Here is a 12,735-nt window from a genome sequence, read left to right as displayed (position 1 = left end):
GCCTTCACCATCATTTTCGTTTCCCTTTGGGTCTGTAGATGTATTCAATGTACAGTATTTCTATATCAGAATAAATTCTTGAAAAGAAAATGAAGAGTTTGACCTCCCATCGACCGTGTCAGTTGAAACCTTCATGTAGGCCACTTCCGAAAACTGAAAATTCCTGCTCTTAGGTGTTATTGAAATATCAAAACAAGGCTGTCCAGATATGCAAAGCATATGAAAAGGCAATATACAATATTTCCATGCTTTGAATTTTGTTGGAAAATGGCAAGGTGACTGAAGCTATTCTTATAACTTAAAAATTATGGGATTCATTTGGTTTTCACATCCTCAATACTGCCACTGCTTGAATACCAGTTACCATAAAGGTCTAAATTTCATTACGAAGTCTCTAATTCACCAGTGATCATATTGTCTAATCTAAGTTGGCTGGCCTACTTTCAGAAGACTAAGTCACTTGTATGCCTTTTTTCTTCTGTTTGTTTGTTTTAATGTTTGTTTTACATAAGTCAATTATTAAATTGCTTCCTCCTTATCTATATAATTTTGTTCATGTGAAAAATGTTGGAGCGTCCACTCGTTGCTTTTTGACCCAGTTATAAAAGGCTTACTGAAGCTTTCTGTCTCCAGAGTGCGCTTTGAAATGTGGAAAGGGTTTGAGATATGCTGCTTCTGCAGCCTGGAACCTGCTACAGGAATAATTGGGTCTGATCAAGCTGGTCTCTTCAAATGTTTTTTAAAAGAGAGTGGGAAATGCATCAGGCTGTAGATGTCTTGATTTTGTCCAGTGACTTATTTTTACTCCCAGGACACGTCGACATGTGTGTGAAATGATTGCGTTGTGTGTTTGGGGTAACCTTTGTTGGAATGTATTGCTGCTGATCTTGACCGGGACGTTAGTTTTTCACTTCATAAGAAATTTTAGGTGATAACAGTGTAATAAACAATGTAATACAACTTCTCTCTTCTGTTATAGTTACCGAAGATCCCCACATTATACTAGTTATGCTCTCTGTGATCCCCATTTGTCAGAGTGCCCCACAGCACAGCATACACACACACACACACACACAGATAAGATAAGAACAAATCCCTCATGCCCATCAATGAGGAGCATAGTAAGGGCGTTTAAATGCTGCCGGCCTACAGACTATCACAAGCTGCTGAGGTAGCTTTAAAAATAGGACAACCAGTGTGTTCAAACAGGCGACAGATTCTGCACCATCATCTTCATCATCCGGGTGTGGACTGGTGTTTGTGGCTTTGCACTGGTTCAACAAAAAGTGCTGATTCAGCAGCAGTGACGCCTCACACCACACTCACTAATGGTAGTCTACGGGCTCCAAACCATAATGGGACGTTTGGGTCGCAGCCCGGGACAGGAATGTGGTGATACTCTGCAGCGCCTGTGCGGTCAGTGCACCCCGGCTCACTCTGTACATTTGTCATGTCAGTGGGTCAGGGTGGAGGGAGGGAGCAAGGGGAATGAGGAGTGGCTGTAAGTGGAGGTTATCTGGGGTTGTCTGCCCTGATGGCTGTTTTAATCTTGATGGCACTGAGGGAGACATTTGTGGTTAGGTTGAATCCAGACAGACAGGCAGACACTCAGACCCATATATGACCAATGTGTCCTGCTCTGCTTCTCACAGCCCTCTTTATCAAGCAGTCCATGACTGTCTGTGCAAATGTTTATGTCCCTCCTTTTTTTTCTTTGACTCAATTACAAAGTACAAACACTTCATTAACGTACTTAAGTAGAGTTCTCAGATGTCTGCACTGACTGTCTTTTTTTTTTAGTCTGCCAATTAACCCTTAAATATCTGCACTTCATTACTCGCCACATTATCAAACTAGTTTTCAGACTTTTCCAAAGCAGGACTGATTCCAATGGAGCAAGCAGCACAATGAGAGATAAAGCAGACTTCCCCTTTGGGTCTCCTTCCTTGGGATTTCATGCACAACACACATTAACTACACAAAACAGACGAGCGTGAGACTTAACCACATAGAAAATGTGTCTGTTCAGTGAGAAGTTGTGTGAATGTCAATGTGAGTTCAAAGCAGCCCCACACTTATTATTAATGTATTGCCCTCATTTAAAGGAAAATTTTATATTACCAGCAAATAAACATAAAATAAAAATGTTAATTAAAAGTTTTTCTTTATGTTTATACTGTTTTACTTGAATAAAGAATATAGATTCCTTCACATATTTACTCAGGTGCTGTGTGGTCGGTCCTGTGTGAACTGCTAAGTTAGATTTTTGTCAGTCTTTAAGCTACAGCTGCACAGTTAATAACTTATCTATCAACTTGTCAACAATGTTGGAATGTTACATCTGTATAGCCCACTTAATTTGGAAATGCTTTCTTTGCCAACACAACAAATTTGCAGCCGAGACACACTTAAAGTTAACATAATCACACAACAATCCTGACGCCGGAATGGAAGACAATAGAAATCTCCAGACTGGCTTTCCTCTGTGCAACGTGTCCTTGCAGGTGGAGCTGCAGGCATTGTCTCATGCGGCTGTGAAAGATGTCAACAAGTGGCAGCCGGTGTCTGTGCACGTGCAGATGAAGGGTTCCGATGAGACGCAGCGATAGACATGCCACAGAAAAACAGCAGAGGTGTACCGAGCTCGCTGCTTTGAATAGAACTGATTAAACAGATCTGAACCAGACTGATAGTCATCATGCAAACTCTCGTGTGTGTGTGTGTGTGTGTGTGTGTGTGTGTGTGTATCTGCTCTGACTCTCAAACTCTTAGTGCTCCAGACTGAATCGGGGCACCTCTTTGTTCACCCCCAGACATGCAGCACTTGTCTACGTAGTTTAAGCAGACACAGTCAGCCGTGCGGTCCCGGTGTAATGGCACTAATGGCCTGCTCCCATGTTATCTTATCAGCACCATCCATGCATAGCTTAACTGCTCACACATACATACATGCACACAGACAGATAGACTCTAGCCTGCACTCACATGCATCCAGCAGCCTTAAAGCAGCAGAGCATAGCAGAGAGCTGTCGGGTCCTGCACAGCAGCTTGGCGCAGTGAATTCCTGCACTCGTCCCCTGGGTTTTCCTCCATTGGGCTCCCCCAGAGATAACTCCCAAGTCTGGGTCGCTCCACTGAGTCCACTGACTCTCAGTGTCTGTCCACCCTTTCCCTTCAGGCGGGCTGAAAGGGCAGCCTTTGCTAATGGAGCACTGATTGTGTTATAGCCACAATTATCTCTCTTTAACTCGCAGCTCAGGTCCATTAGCAGGATAGATAGTACCTGGGGCCTGTCTGCAGTCACTGAATAAGGTACTGTCAGGATGATGGAGCGTATGAGGCAAGCGGGGTCCAGGAAGTGCCTTCACGCTATCGCAGCCTCTTTACCCCAGCAGGTGAACCTTGTTTGTTGTGTAGGTGAGGAACGTAACTAAACTCTGGTGGAAGAAATACCTGCCGGCGATCGTGTATCACCTTGAGACTTCTGTTTCATATGAATCATATGTGACCCGCCGTCTTGTTTACCTGGAAACTCTACATTTAAATACACAGCGCTGCTGGAGGACTCTTGTAAAGAGTTACGATAGAAACAAGCATGCCGATGAATGCACCATTTCCTGCCTGGATTTATTTCACGAGAACCGACTGGGACAATAAATCAGCCATTTGTATTCCATTCAGGCGCAAAATGATGATGAATAACTTGACATCTCAGTTGAAAAGTGGGAAACATCTACACAAAAGGTCGCCTTCATGTTCTATAAAGGGGTTGAAGTGAGGTTTCGACAGGAAACCTCAATGAGTAACACCCACCGCCTGAGCAAGTTCCCAGGTGCGCCGAAGAAAGAGACTCAACCAACAGGATGCCTTTTTATTGTCAATCTGTGCTATTGTACTGTTTTATGTGTCTAACCATTGAGTTTCTCTCTCTGTTTGCTCTCCTTTGTAGACGAGCTCACCTGCGGCTGTGTCTAGAGCGGTTGAAGGCCCTCATCCCCCTGGGACCCGACTGCAACCGCCACACCACCCTGGGCCTGCTCAACAAAGCCAAAGCACACATAAAGGTACTCATATACCGGCCTGAATTCGTCCTCAAGCTTCACCTGCGTAGTGTGTACACATCTCGGCGTGCAGCACATGGACACACACTTCCTCTCTAATGAATTAAAAAAATACCATGAAGATAAAGAGGTACGAGTCTGCTGCAGCGAACTGATCGACGCTTTACTCAGATTAAGAACATTTATGGAATATTTATGGAGTTTGCGGCACAATCTCAGAAATATTGGCAACAAGTAAATTTCAAGTGGGTGTAATCAGTGTTTTCTGCCGCAGCGGTCGAGCTGAATTTTATGGACAGCAGCAGTGGTTTAATCACATTATCATTAAGAAATCCTTTCATTTTATGAATGCATTTTTTATGAAATCCAATGAAGGGAAGACTGCACTGCAGTACTGCTTTAATCAAAGCATTTGACAGTAGATTTTTCTCTTTTACTGTTAACAGTGAATCGAATTTTCAGACAAGCCTATCCAGTAGCGTCAAGATGGTTTGAACCTGTGCCTCATTTATTAAAAACTATTTAAGTAACATAATAGCACACGCTGACATTTGGTAGAGTCACCCGGAAGAGCGATCTGCGTTCTCGCCATTGTTAATGTTTATGGCACATTGTTCTCTGCGCATGTGTGTGTGATTTCATTACAAAAATATCCAGTGGGACCTCAAACTAGTTTGAAGGTGATTACTGAGCTCCACTCACTGGAGCCAACCTGTTGTGCAGAGAAAAGAGTGAAAATACAGTTTTTCTAAAGTGCTTCAACCAAAAGGTTACCACATCTTCTGTTTGTAGTCCTGCCCTTTTTTCTCTGGATGCAATTTAGTCTGGTTTTTCATCTAAGTAAGTTTTTACGTCCAGCTACCGCAATAGACTGTGTTTCAATCATTTTTACACTTCAGGGAAATGTGTGTGTGTGTGGTTGGCTGCAGTCGAACCTTTTGACTGAATGATAATCCAGTTTGGAAGCTTGAATGAGTCACTGAGATGCATCACGTCCACTTTACAAACTGGCATGTGACTGGCCTGCGAGAGAGCGTCTGTGAAGAGCCTGACGTAGCGTGCCTTCGCTAACAACCGGGGGGGACGGATAAAGCCAATATTGTTGTTGGCCCGCCCTCCGCCGCCTCCACCCGCCACTCCTGCTGCCGTCAACTCGAGTCTCCCCCTCGCTTATTGATGGCCCATTGTCTTGGCCCGTCGCGGGGAGTCACGCTCCTTACCGTCGTCGGCCGTGACATCAGGCTGCGAGGTTAGAGAGCGCATCGTCTTCTGTCACGGCTCCTCACTTACATAGTGACGGAGCGAGGATGCAAGTAGACGCGGGGTAAACAAGGCAGGTGAGGGGAATCGTTTAGGGTTATCAGGGCTGCTGGAGAGAGATGTGAAGGAACGCAGCGCCTTCCGTGGCTGAATGCTGGAAGGACGGCGTGTTTGTTTTGTCTCACTCTGTTTGTACGTCCAGAGACTTTTGATGCGAAAGGAATTTCCTTCCTTTCTTTGAAAGCTAATTAACATCAGTCTTCAGGATTGATCTCCCAGCTTTCCTGCCGCTCCATGTTTGTTTGTCGCTGCTCGCACGGCTTTTGTCCCACGTTTCCTCCTACACTTTCGACTGCCAGGCCGTTCGTGTTCAGGAGTAGTTCAAATAATTCCAACACACACTCATCAGTCATGATGTTGTGAAATAAATCACACTGATTGTCTCTTCATCGTGGCACCTGCTTGTGGGTGAGATATTTTAGGCAGCAAGTGAACATTTTGTATTCAAATTTGATGCATTAGAAGCAGGAATATTAACTTAAAAATTAAGCATTTGAGCAAGTTTGACCAGAGTTAAACTGTGCTGTTTAGGCAAGTAGGACAGGACCTCTGAACCAGCAGATCTGATTGGGCCTTCCCGGTTCGCAGTGGTCAGTGGTCAGGATCTATCAAGACGAGAAAGGGATGAACCAGAAAGGAGGTCATGAGCAGCCACTGCTCACTGATGCATGGATCAAAGGCTGCTGCAACTCACAAGTTACTTCAAATAGAAAAGTGCCGGAGTCCACGCCTGGATGTGTCAGGTGTGTTCTGGGTGCAAGAAGGTCATAATGTTGTGGCTGATTCATATTCGATACAGGTGATAACTGTTTTCACGCTGTTATACACCTCTGAGTTGTTCCAGTCAGTCATCGTCACTTAATCTGCTCGGAAAATAGCAAGTTAACAGCAAGTGGAGGTTATAAACCTTTAGACAAAGAGGGGAAATGTACAAATTAATTTAGAAAAAGCGCACTGAAAGACTTGAACATAGAAGCTCCAGCTGAGCTTCTCCATTAAATCCATCTTGCAGCAATGATCTTCTTTTCCTCACGTGTTAATCCCGAGTCAGTGCAAGAGAATTCAACTTTCTTTTACAAACACCTCAGGCCTTAACATATCACAGGATGTGTGTGACACAGTTTGAGAGTGTGTACTCTATTTTATGATGGAGAAGCACAACATGCTCACCGTTATTGTTGTGAAGGAACTTGGTTTAAAATCTATTTCCAGTGCAAAGACTCGCAAAGCAAAAACTACGCTGCGGAAGACGTTCTTTGCAGAAGCACTTGTGACAAAAATAGAAGCGTGAATTTATGTTCCGAGTAGATGTTTACACTGCTATCATTAAAGTAATAACTATTGATTTGTGCTTCTTTAAGTCTGGAGGCTGTGAACAGAGTCTGGGTGTCGTCTGGCTGTGTTCCCCTCAGGTAACCCGTCTCTCCGTCTCCTCTTGTTTTTCCTCCCGAGCAGAAACTTGAAGAGGCGGACAGGAAGAGCCAGTACCAGCTGGAGTCTCTGGAGCGCGAGCAGAGGCACCTCCAGCGTCAGCTGGAGCTGCTGAGGGGCGGCGGCAGCGCCGCGGCCCAGAGCAGCCCGGGGGAGGGAGAGAGGATACGCATGGACAGCGTGGGCTCCACCCTCTGCTCCGACCGCTCCGACTCCGACCAAGGTGAGAGAGGCGGCAGACCCGGACCGGACCGAACAGCCTCCGTCCGCTCCCAGGGTCATTCAGGGACACAGAGGCTGGGACAGTCAGAGCTCCTCTGGGCCTCCGGGTTCAGTGAGGAGACGCTCAGAGCTTTGGGGGATTGAAGTAGATTGAGTCACCTACTTTAACGTGCCTTGCATAAAATAAAAAGGACAAAATAGTAACAAAGAAAATTTCATAAATTAACATGAGTGGTAAAAGTCTCACTTCTGATGCCTGACAGCCAATAAATAGGTTTTTAATTTTCCTTTTCTAGTATTTCAAAATGTCGTCTGGCAGCTGCGTCGTCCAGGACGGATAATGTCACCTGCCCTGCATGTCAGCTCCAGATGTGAACCCAGCTGGAGCAAGTTGTTTGTTTTCTGTCCGAATCCCTACAAAACATGTTTGTCATGTTTGATTGAGCTTATCGGTCAGCAGCATTAGCAACTGGTGAGACAAATTTCCTTTTGTGGTAACGCCACGGCCGTATTTACCTGTCTGATGAAACAACTGGATCTGATCTGAAATCAGCTGATTTAAAACCAGACTGCAAGAGTTGATCCAACGTGACAATAATTCATCAGATCAATAGAACGGTGACAATGAAGGAAAGTGACCATAATCTGATTACACTTTACATGCAGCCTTTTTTTTTTTTTTAACTGCAACAAAGTTGTTTCACAGGGTCTGTTTGATAGAAATGCACTAAAGTTTCCTTTTGTTCTCCTCGGCTGCAGAAGAGATCGAGGTGGACGTGGAAAGCACGGAGTTCTCCCATGGAGAGCTGGATAGTGTCAGCACGGCCAGCACCAGCGACCTGGACGACCACAGCAGCCTGCAGAGCATGGCCAGCGACGAGGGCTACTCCTCCTGCAGCGTCAAACTTGCCTTTTCTTCCTAGAGCCCCCCCCAAACACAAACACACACACACACGCACACCTCCTCCCTGCCAAACCCGCCTGCCCTTCCATCTGTTTATCCATCCACTCAGTCCTACAAAAACATACATCCAGTCTCCTCCTGACGGCGACCACGCCCCCCAGCGAATAGCGTCCCCCCCCCCCCCCCTCCACTCCTGGCTTTTGGGTTTCCTTCCCGCCTCTCTGCTGCTGAACCCGACACTGGAGGAGCTCCATCCTCTCTCTCTCTCTCTCTCTCTCTTGCTTTCTCTCTCTCTTCTCTGAACTTTGAGCCACCCTGACCAACACCGACACCAGGGACGCAGCGGCGGTCATGCAAGACTGCAAACTTTTCTTTAATCTCGTTTCAAAGGGAGGATCAGAGCTTGGTCAATCAAAAAAAAAGAAAAAAGTACACATAATATTGATTTTTCAACCTACAGCGAAAATGAATAGTTGATTTTTTCTGTCTATTATTTCTTTGAACCTTCAAATGTGTAAAATTTAAAGATACAAAACCATTATTTTAACTGAAAAATGCACTTAAATTCCTATATTATTGAAGAATTTCCGAGTTTCTGTTTGATTCTCGCTCCTGCGGCGGGTGTGTGTGCTGAGCTGATCCCGTCTGTCTCATCTTGACATCCTGGTTTTGGGCTGGATCAACCAAACCGCATCTGTAATCTGGACTCCAGCGAACACTGTGGGCGATCTTTGCCATATCAAAACAGCTTTGGGTAGAAAAACATGGCTCCAACCCCGATTTTAATCCTTTTTGGCTTTTCGTTACCTTCGCTGGACACTGCAGAGGCTCGGACACTTGAATTGGTGCTATTGTGAAACAAACCAACCGACCATGGAGGGGGGAAGCAGATCAGATCCACCGCCACTAAGCTTTCAAAGCAAACAAAGCTCGGCCAAGCTCGGAGGAAAACGGACACAAAAATAGAGGGGAAAACAACAAAAAAAAACAAAAAACATTCCTGTTGAATGTGGGTGCTCAGTGCATTTTCAAAGAGTGGAAATTGTAACTATGTGTGTGTGTGTATGTGTGTGTTTTGGTTTATTTCCCCCATCAACAAGCAGCTACTACAAGCTACCCTGCACTTGTCTCCTTTAGAGCTGTCCATAGAAATGGCACAAAGACGAAAAAACACACACACAAAAAAAAGAAAACAGCAGCCACAAGGAAAAAGTCCAAACGACAACAAACTTTGGGATAAATGTCCTTCCTCTTTCCAGCAGTAACAAGCAATAACTCCTGCAGTTGGTTTTGTTTTGTCAGTTTGAACTCCTTCCCGTGTTTTTATTTCACTTCTCCTTAAAGACTCGTGTGTGTGTGTGTGAGAGAGAGACCGTCCAACAACACATTTTTTTTTTGTTTTGTACATACAAATAGCTTAATAAATTAAATTGATTTAAAAAGATTTAAAAAAAAGAAGAAGATAGCGCTTTTGGATAGATCTATTGCCTCTGTTGCCGTTTGACCTGTTTATTGTGCATTTTTAAAAAAAAAAAAAAGAATTTGTAAAGATTTGCCTCCTGCAGTGAGCGTGCTGTTACCACACTGTTACACTCTGCTGCCCCCCCCCCCCCCCCCCCCCCCCCAACAAGAGGGAAACTCTAATTTACACTCAATTCAAAAACCACACAGCAGCTTCCCATCCAAGTTGGACTTCTCTTGGAAGAATACAGGTTTTCTTTGGCACTGTTGTTTTTTTTTTTTTTTTCTTTTTAATTTATTCTACATGTTTATTCTCTTGTGTATCCTGCTCGAGAGCGGCAGGTGAAAAGCTGTATATGGCATTCCACTGGTGGTCCAGTGATCTGACTGTGGAGGAGGTTCAGGAAGAAGAAAAAAAAACAAACAAACAAAAAAAAAACGGGTTGTATGATGTCAATGTTCTCTATCCCGACTCCACTGGCATTCGGAATTGCACTTCAAGTTCAGTTCTTTAGTTTTTGTTTTTCCTCTGTCGATCTGATCTCTCATCCATCGATGTTTGTGTGAAAGAAGAAGAAGAAAAAAAGCTCCAAGGTTTTTGAATATTTATTTCCCTCGAAGAACACAAGCAGCGGGGAAAAAGAGTTAACTTATTCTGTCTTATTTTACTCCTCTGTTTTGATGCTTATTCCTCATTCCTTATTTGAAGAAATGTATATTTTAACAGGTTTATAGTTGTTTTGGGGAGGGTGGGGGGAATAAGAAGATGTAGCCATTTTTTTGGGGGAGGGGGGATTGGGGGGGGGGGGGGCTTGTTTTTTGTTTCTGATGTTTTATTCGATGGACACTTGAAATGTAAAATTGGCCCCTAAGCTGCTCCTTGTGCTGAGCCTGGCCCGCTTCGGTCGCAGGCTCTATCCGGCGCTGACTCTCCGGGTGAAACACGGTGTGTTTAGGGTGTGTGTGTGTTGCGGGGGGAGTTAGCTCTGCGCAAGCTTGACTGCGCTGGCTTCGACACAATGAAAAGGGGTCTGGAACTCCACTTCCCTCCACTGGGGGGGATTGTAGTCTCTATTAGACTTGTGTTATAGTGGACAAAATGTGTCTTACATTTACAGGGCCTCCGACTGAGGATTTTAAAGAGTAAATAAACACAAAAGAACAAATCCTTTGGTTTTTCTCCTGAAGGGCGTAGTTGAGGTGTCGGGTTGGTCTGGTGAGAGGTTGTTGGACTTGGCAGCGAATCGGCGAGTCACCGCGTCTGGTGCTTCATTATTTTCAACCAACACAAAGAGAAAGATGCCAAAACCACCTCAGAACACCTCAGTGTCCTCTTTCTCACTCCTCTCTCTTTCTCTCTGAGGGACAGTTTACATTTATTCTGCCCTGTTTTAAGTTATTAACCTTCATCTTATCTGTGTTTCTGATTTCTTCTCCATGTGTTGCTTTTCTGAACGTGCGCTGCTGACGGGAGAAAGGTCAGCTCAGACCTGTATCAGGCTTTTTCTTTTCTTTTTCTAATTATTATTATTATTATTATTATTATTGTTTTAACCAGCTTACAGTACAGGAAGTTGAGTTTTATGGCGACTGTGAGAAATCCCAGTGTTTGGTCTGTTGTTTATCACCGAAAGCAGTGTGCGAAGACTCTCCGGCACTTATCGTACTGTCTCGTGTGTGAACGCGTTCTGCTTCAGGACGGGTTGAAACAAGCTAAACGGAGTGATTTCACTGAGGCTCGGTCCGCCTTCTCCCCCCCCCCCCCCCCCCCCCCCCCCCCCCCCCCCGTGTGAACGTACTGTTGTCTTCATGTTCTCCATGTTCTTTAGATAGAAAGCTGCTGACTCTCAGATCTCAGTTTGCCGCCTCGACTCGTCTTAAACCAAGTCAGTCCAGAGATATTCAAACTTTTCTAGCTATTGCTGCAGCTTCATTAGCGAATCTCCATATAAGCTGGCGATCGGTGTGTATTCTTACCTCTGTGTTTAAAGGTTCAGACTGTGGTTGAACCGGAGCAGACGGCTGAGGCGGACGCCGCGGTCGTTGGCGTTTTCTTTTTCTTTTTTGTAAAACCGCGCTCTGTTCTGGTGTCGGTCTCTCAGGAGGAGAACTGATTGGAGCAAACGGGTCCATGAGTTTTAAGTATAAGCCCAACCAAACAAAGCAGTTCTGCGTGCAGTAGGGAGCCCTCCTGTTGTTCTGAACCTGTGGCCATCCTTTGTAAAACATGCACTCTGGTGATGATGATGATGATGATGATAAGATGGTGACGATGATGATGATGATTCTAGACGTGTAAGTTGAAGATGCAATACTTACAATAAAAAAACACCGAGATTTTCAAACCTGAAGGACTGAGCTGTGCTGTTAATGGAATGAAAATGTCTCTGGCTTACATTAAAGGTCACCTCTGCAGAGCATCCTATACTGAGAAACACTGTTCGGGCCTTTTATGCTCCTCTCACATGATTCCCACACTCCCAGCAGCGCCGAGCATCAGCAGATTTTTTTGCACAAGTCATATATTCAGTGCATAGTCATCTGAGAACATAATGCTGATTAAAGGTTGAAGGAGCTCAGACCAGACATCAGCGGCTGGCAGCCCCCATCCCTGTACTTTACAGTCCACAAAACCTTTTCTAGAAATTAATAAATTATTGGCTTCACAGGGTAATGGCAGGATGAGGCTCGTTTTAAGTACACGTGAACCAGGTGTCAGTTACGATGGCTCCAAATTACTACTCGGCTGGGTTCACTTCGAGAGAAAAACACATCAAAGGAATCCATGTTTGGTAAAATTAAAAGCATGCAATTACTCATTTTCACTGAATTAGATGATGTAAATCATGAATGATTTAGACGACAGATTAGTTTTGTCTTACTGATGTGTTTTTGCACATTGAAGCCTCACTTTTAACACTAAGAAAAGTCCATTAGGAGACTCAGACGAGGCCCCATCATCTACTGAAGTTAACTCACTAAACAGATATTAGCAATCAACTGAACAAAGAGGATAAAATGCATTGAAATACACTCAAGTTAAAATGAAATAAAACACACTACTATATTTAAGTTTGGGCAATTTGTATAAAGGGGTGGTTTAAGTTGTGATATATATTAGTAATTTTGGTGCACAAATAAGAAAATACACTTCAGATTGAAATACACATAACTGTAAGTACGCTAAAGTTACATCAATCTTCACTGTAAATTGTATAAGAGCACAAACAAGATAAATGGTCGAAAATTTTAAAAAAACTACATCATATTAATGTTCAGATTTTCTCTCTGGGACAAAAACAGCAAAAGGGTAGATCACACTGAAGATTAAGTTTT

General features: G+C 44.2%; 1 protein-coding gene across 2 annotated transcripts in view; it reads left to right on the top strand.

The window, feature by feature from the left end:
- mxi1 (max interactor 1, dimerization protein) overlaps positions 1-9,900 on the top strand; it is a 32,510-nt gene extending 22,610 nt beyond the window's left edge. For both annotated transcript variants that reach the window (XM_030093270.1, XM_030093271.1), the window contains exons 4-6: positions 3,950-4,064; positions 6,837-7,035; positions 7,794-9,900. In XM_030093270.1, coding sequence (XP_029949130.1) covers positions 3,950-4,064; positions 6,837-7,035; positions 7,794-7,957 — 478 coding nt within the window. In that variant the 3' untranslated portion in view covers positions 7,958-9,900. The remainder of the gene's footprint in view (positions 1-3,949; positions 4,065-6,836; positions 7,036-7,793) is intronic.
- Positions 9,901-12,735: the final 2,835 nt, after the last annotated feature.

This window comes from Salarias fasciatus, chromosome 6 (genome assembly GCF_902148845.1).
Source record: "Salarias fasciatus chromosome 6, fSalaFa1.1, whole genome shotgun sequence".
In the NCBI taxonomy this organism is placed as follows: Eukaryota; Metazoa; Chordata; class Actinopteri; order Blenniiformes; family Blenniidae; genus Salarias; species Salarias fasciatus.
This window is presented reverse-complemented; position numbering and strand designations above follow the sequence as displayed.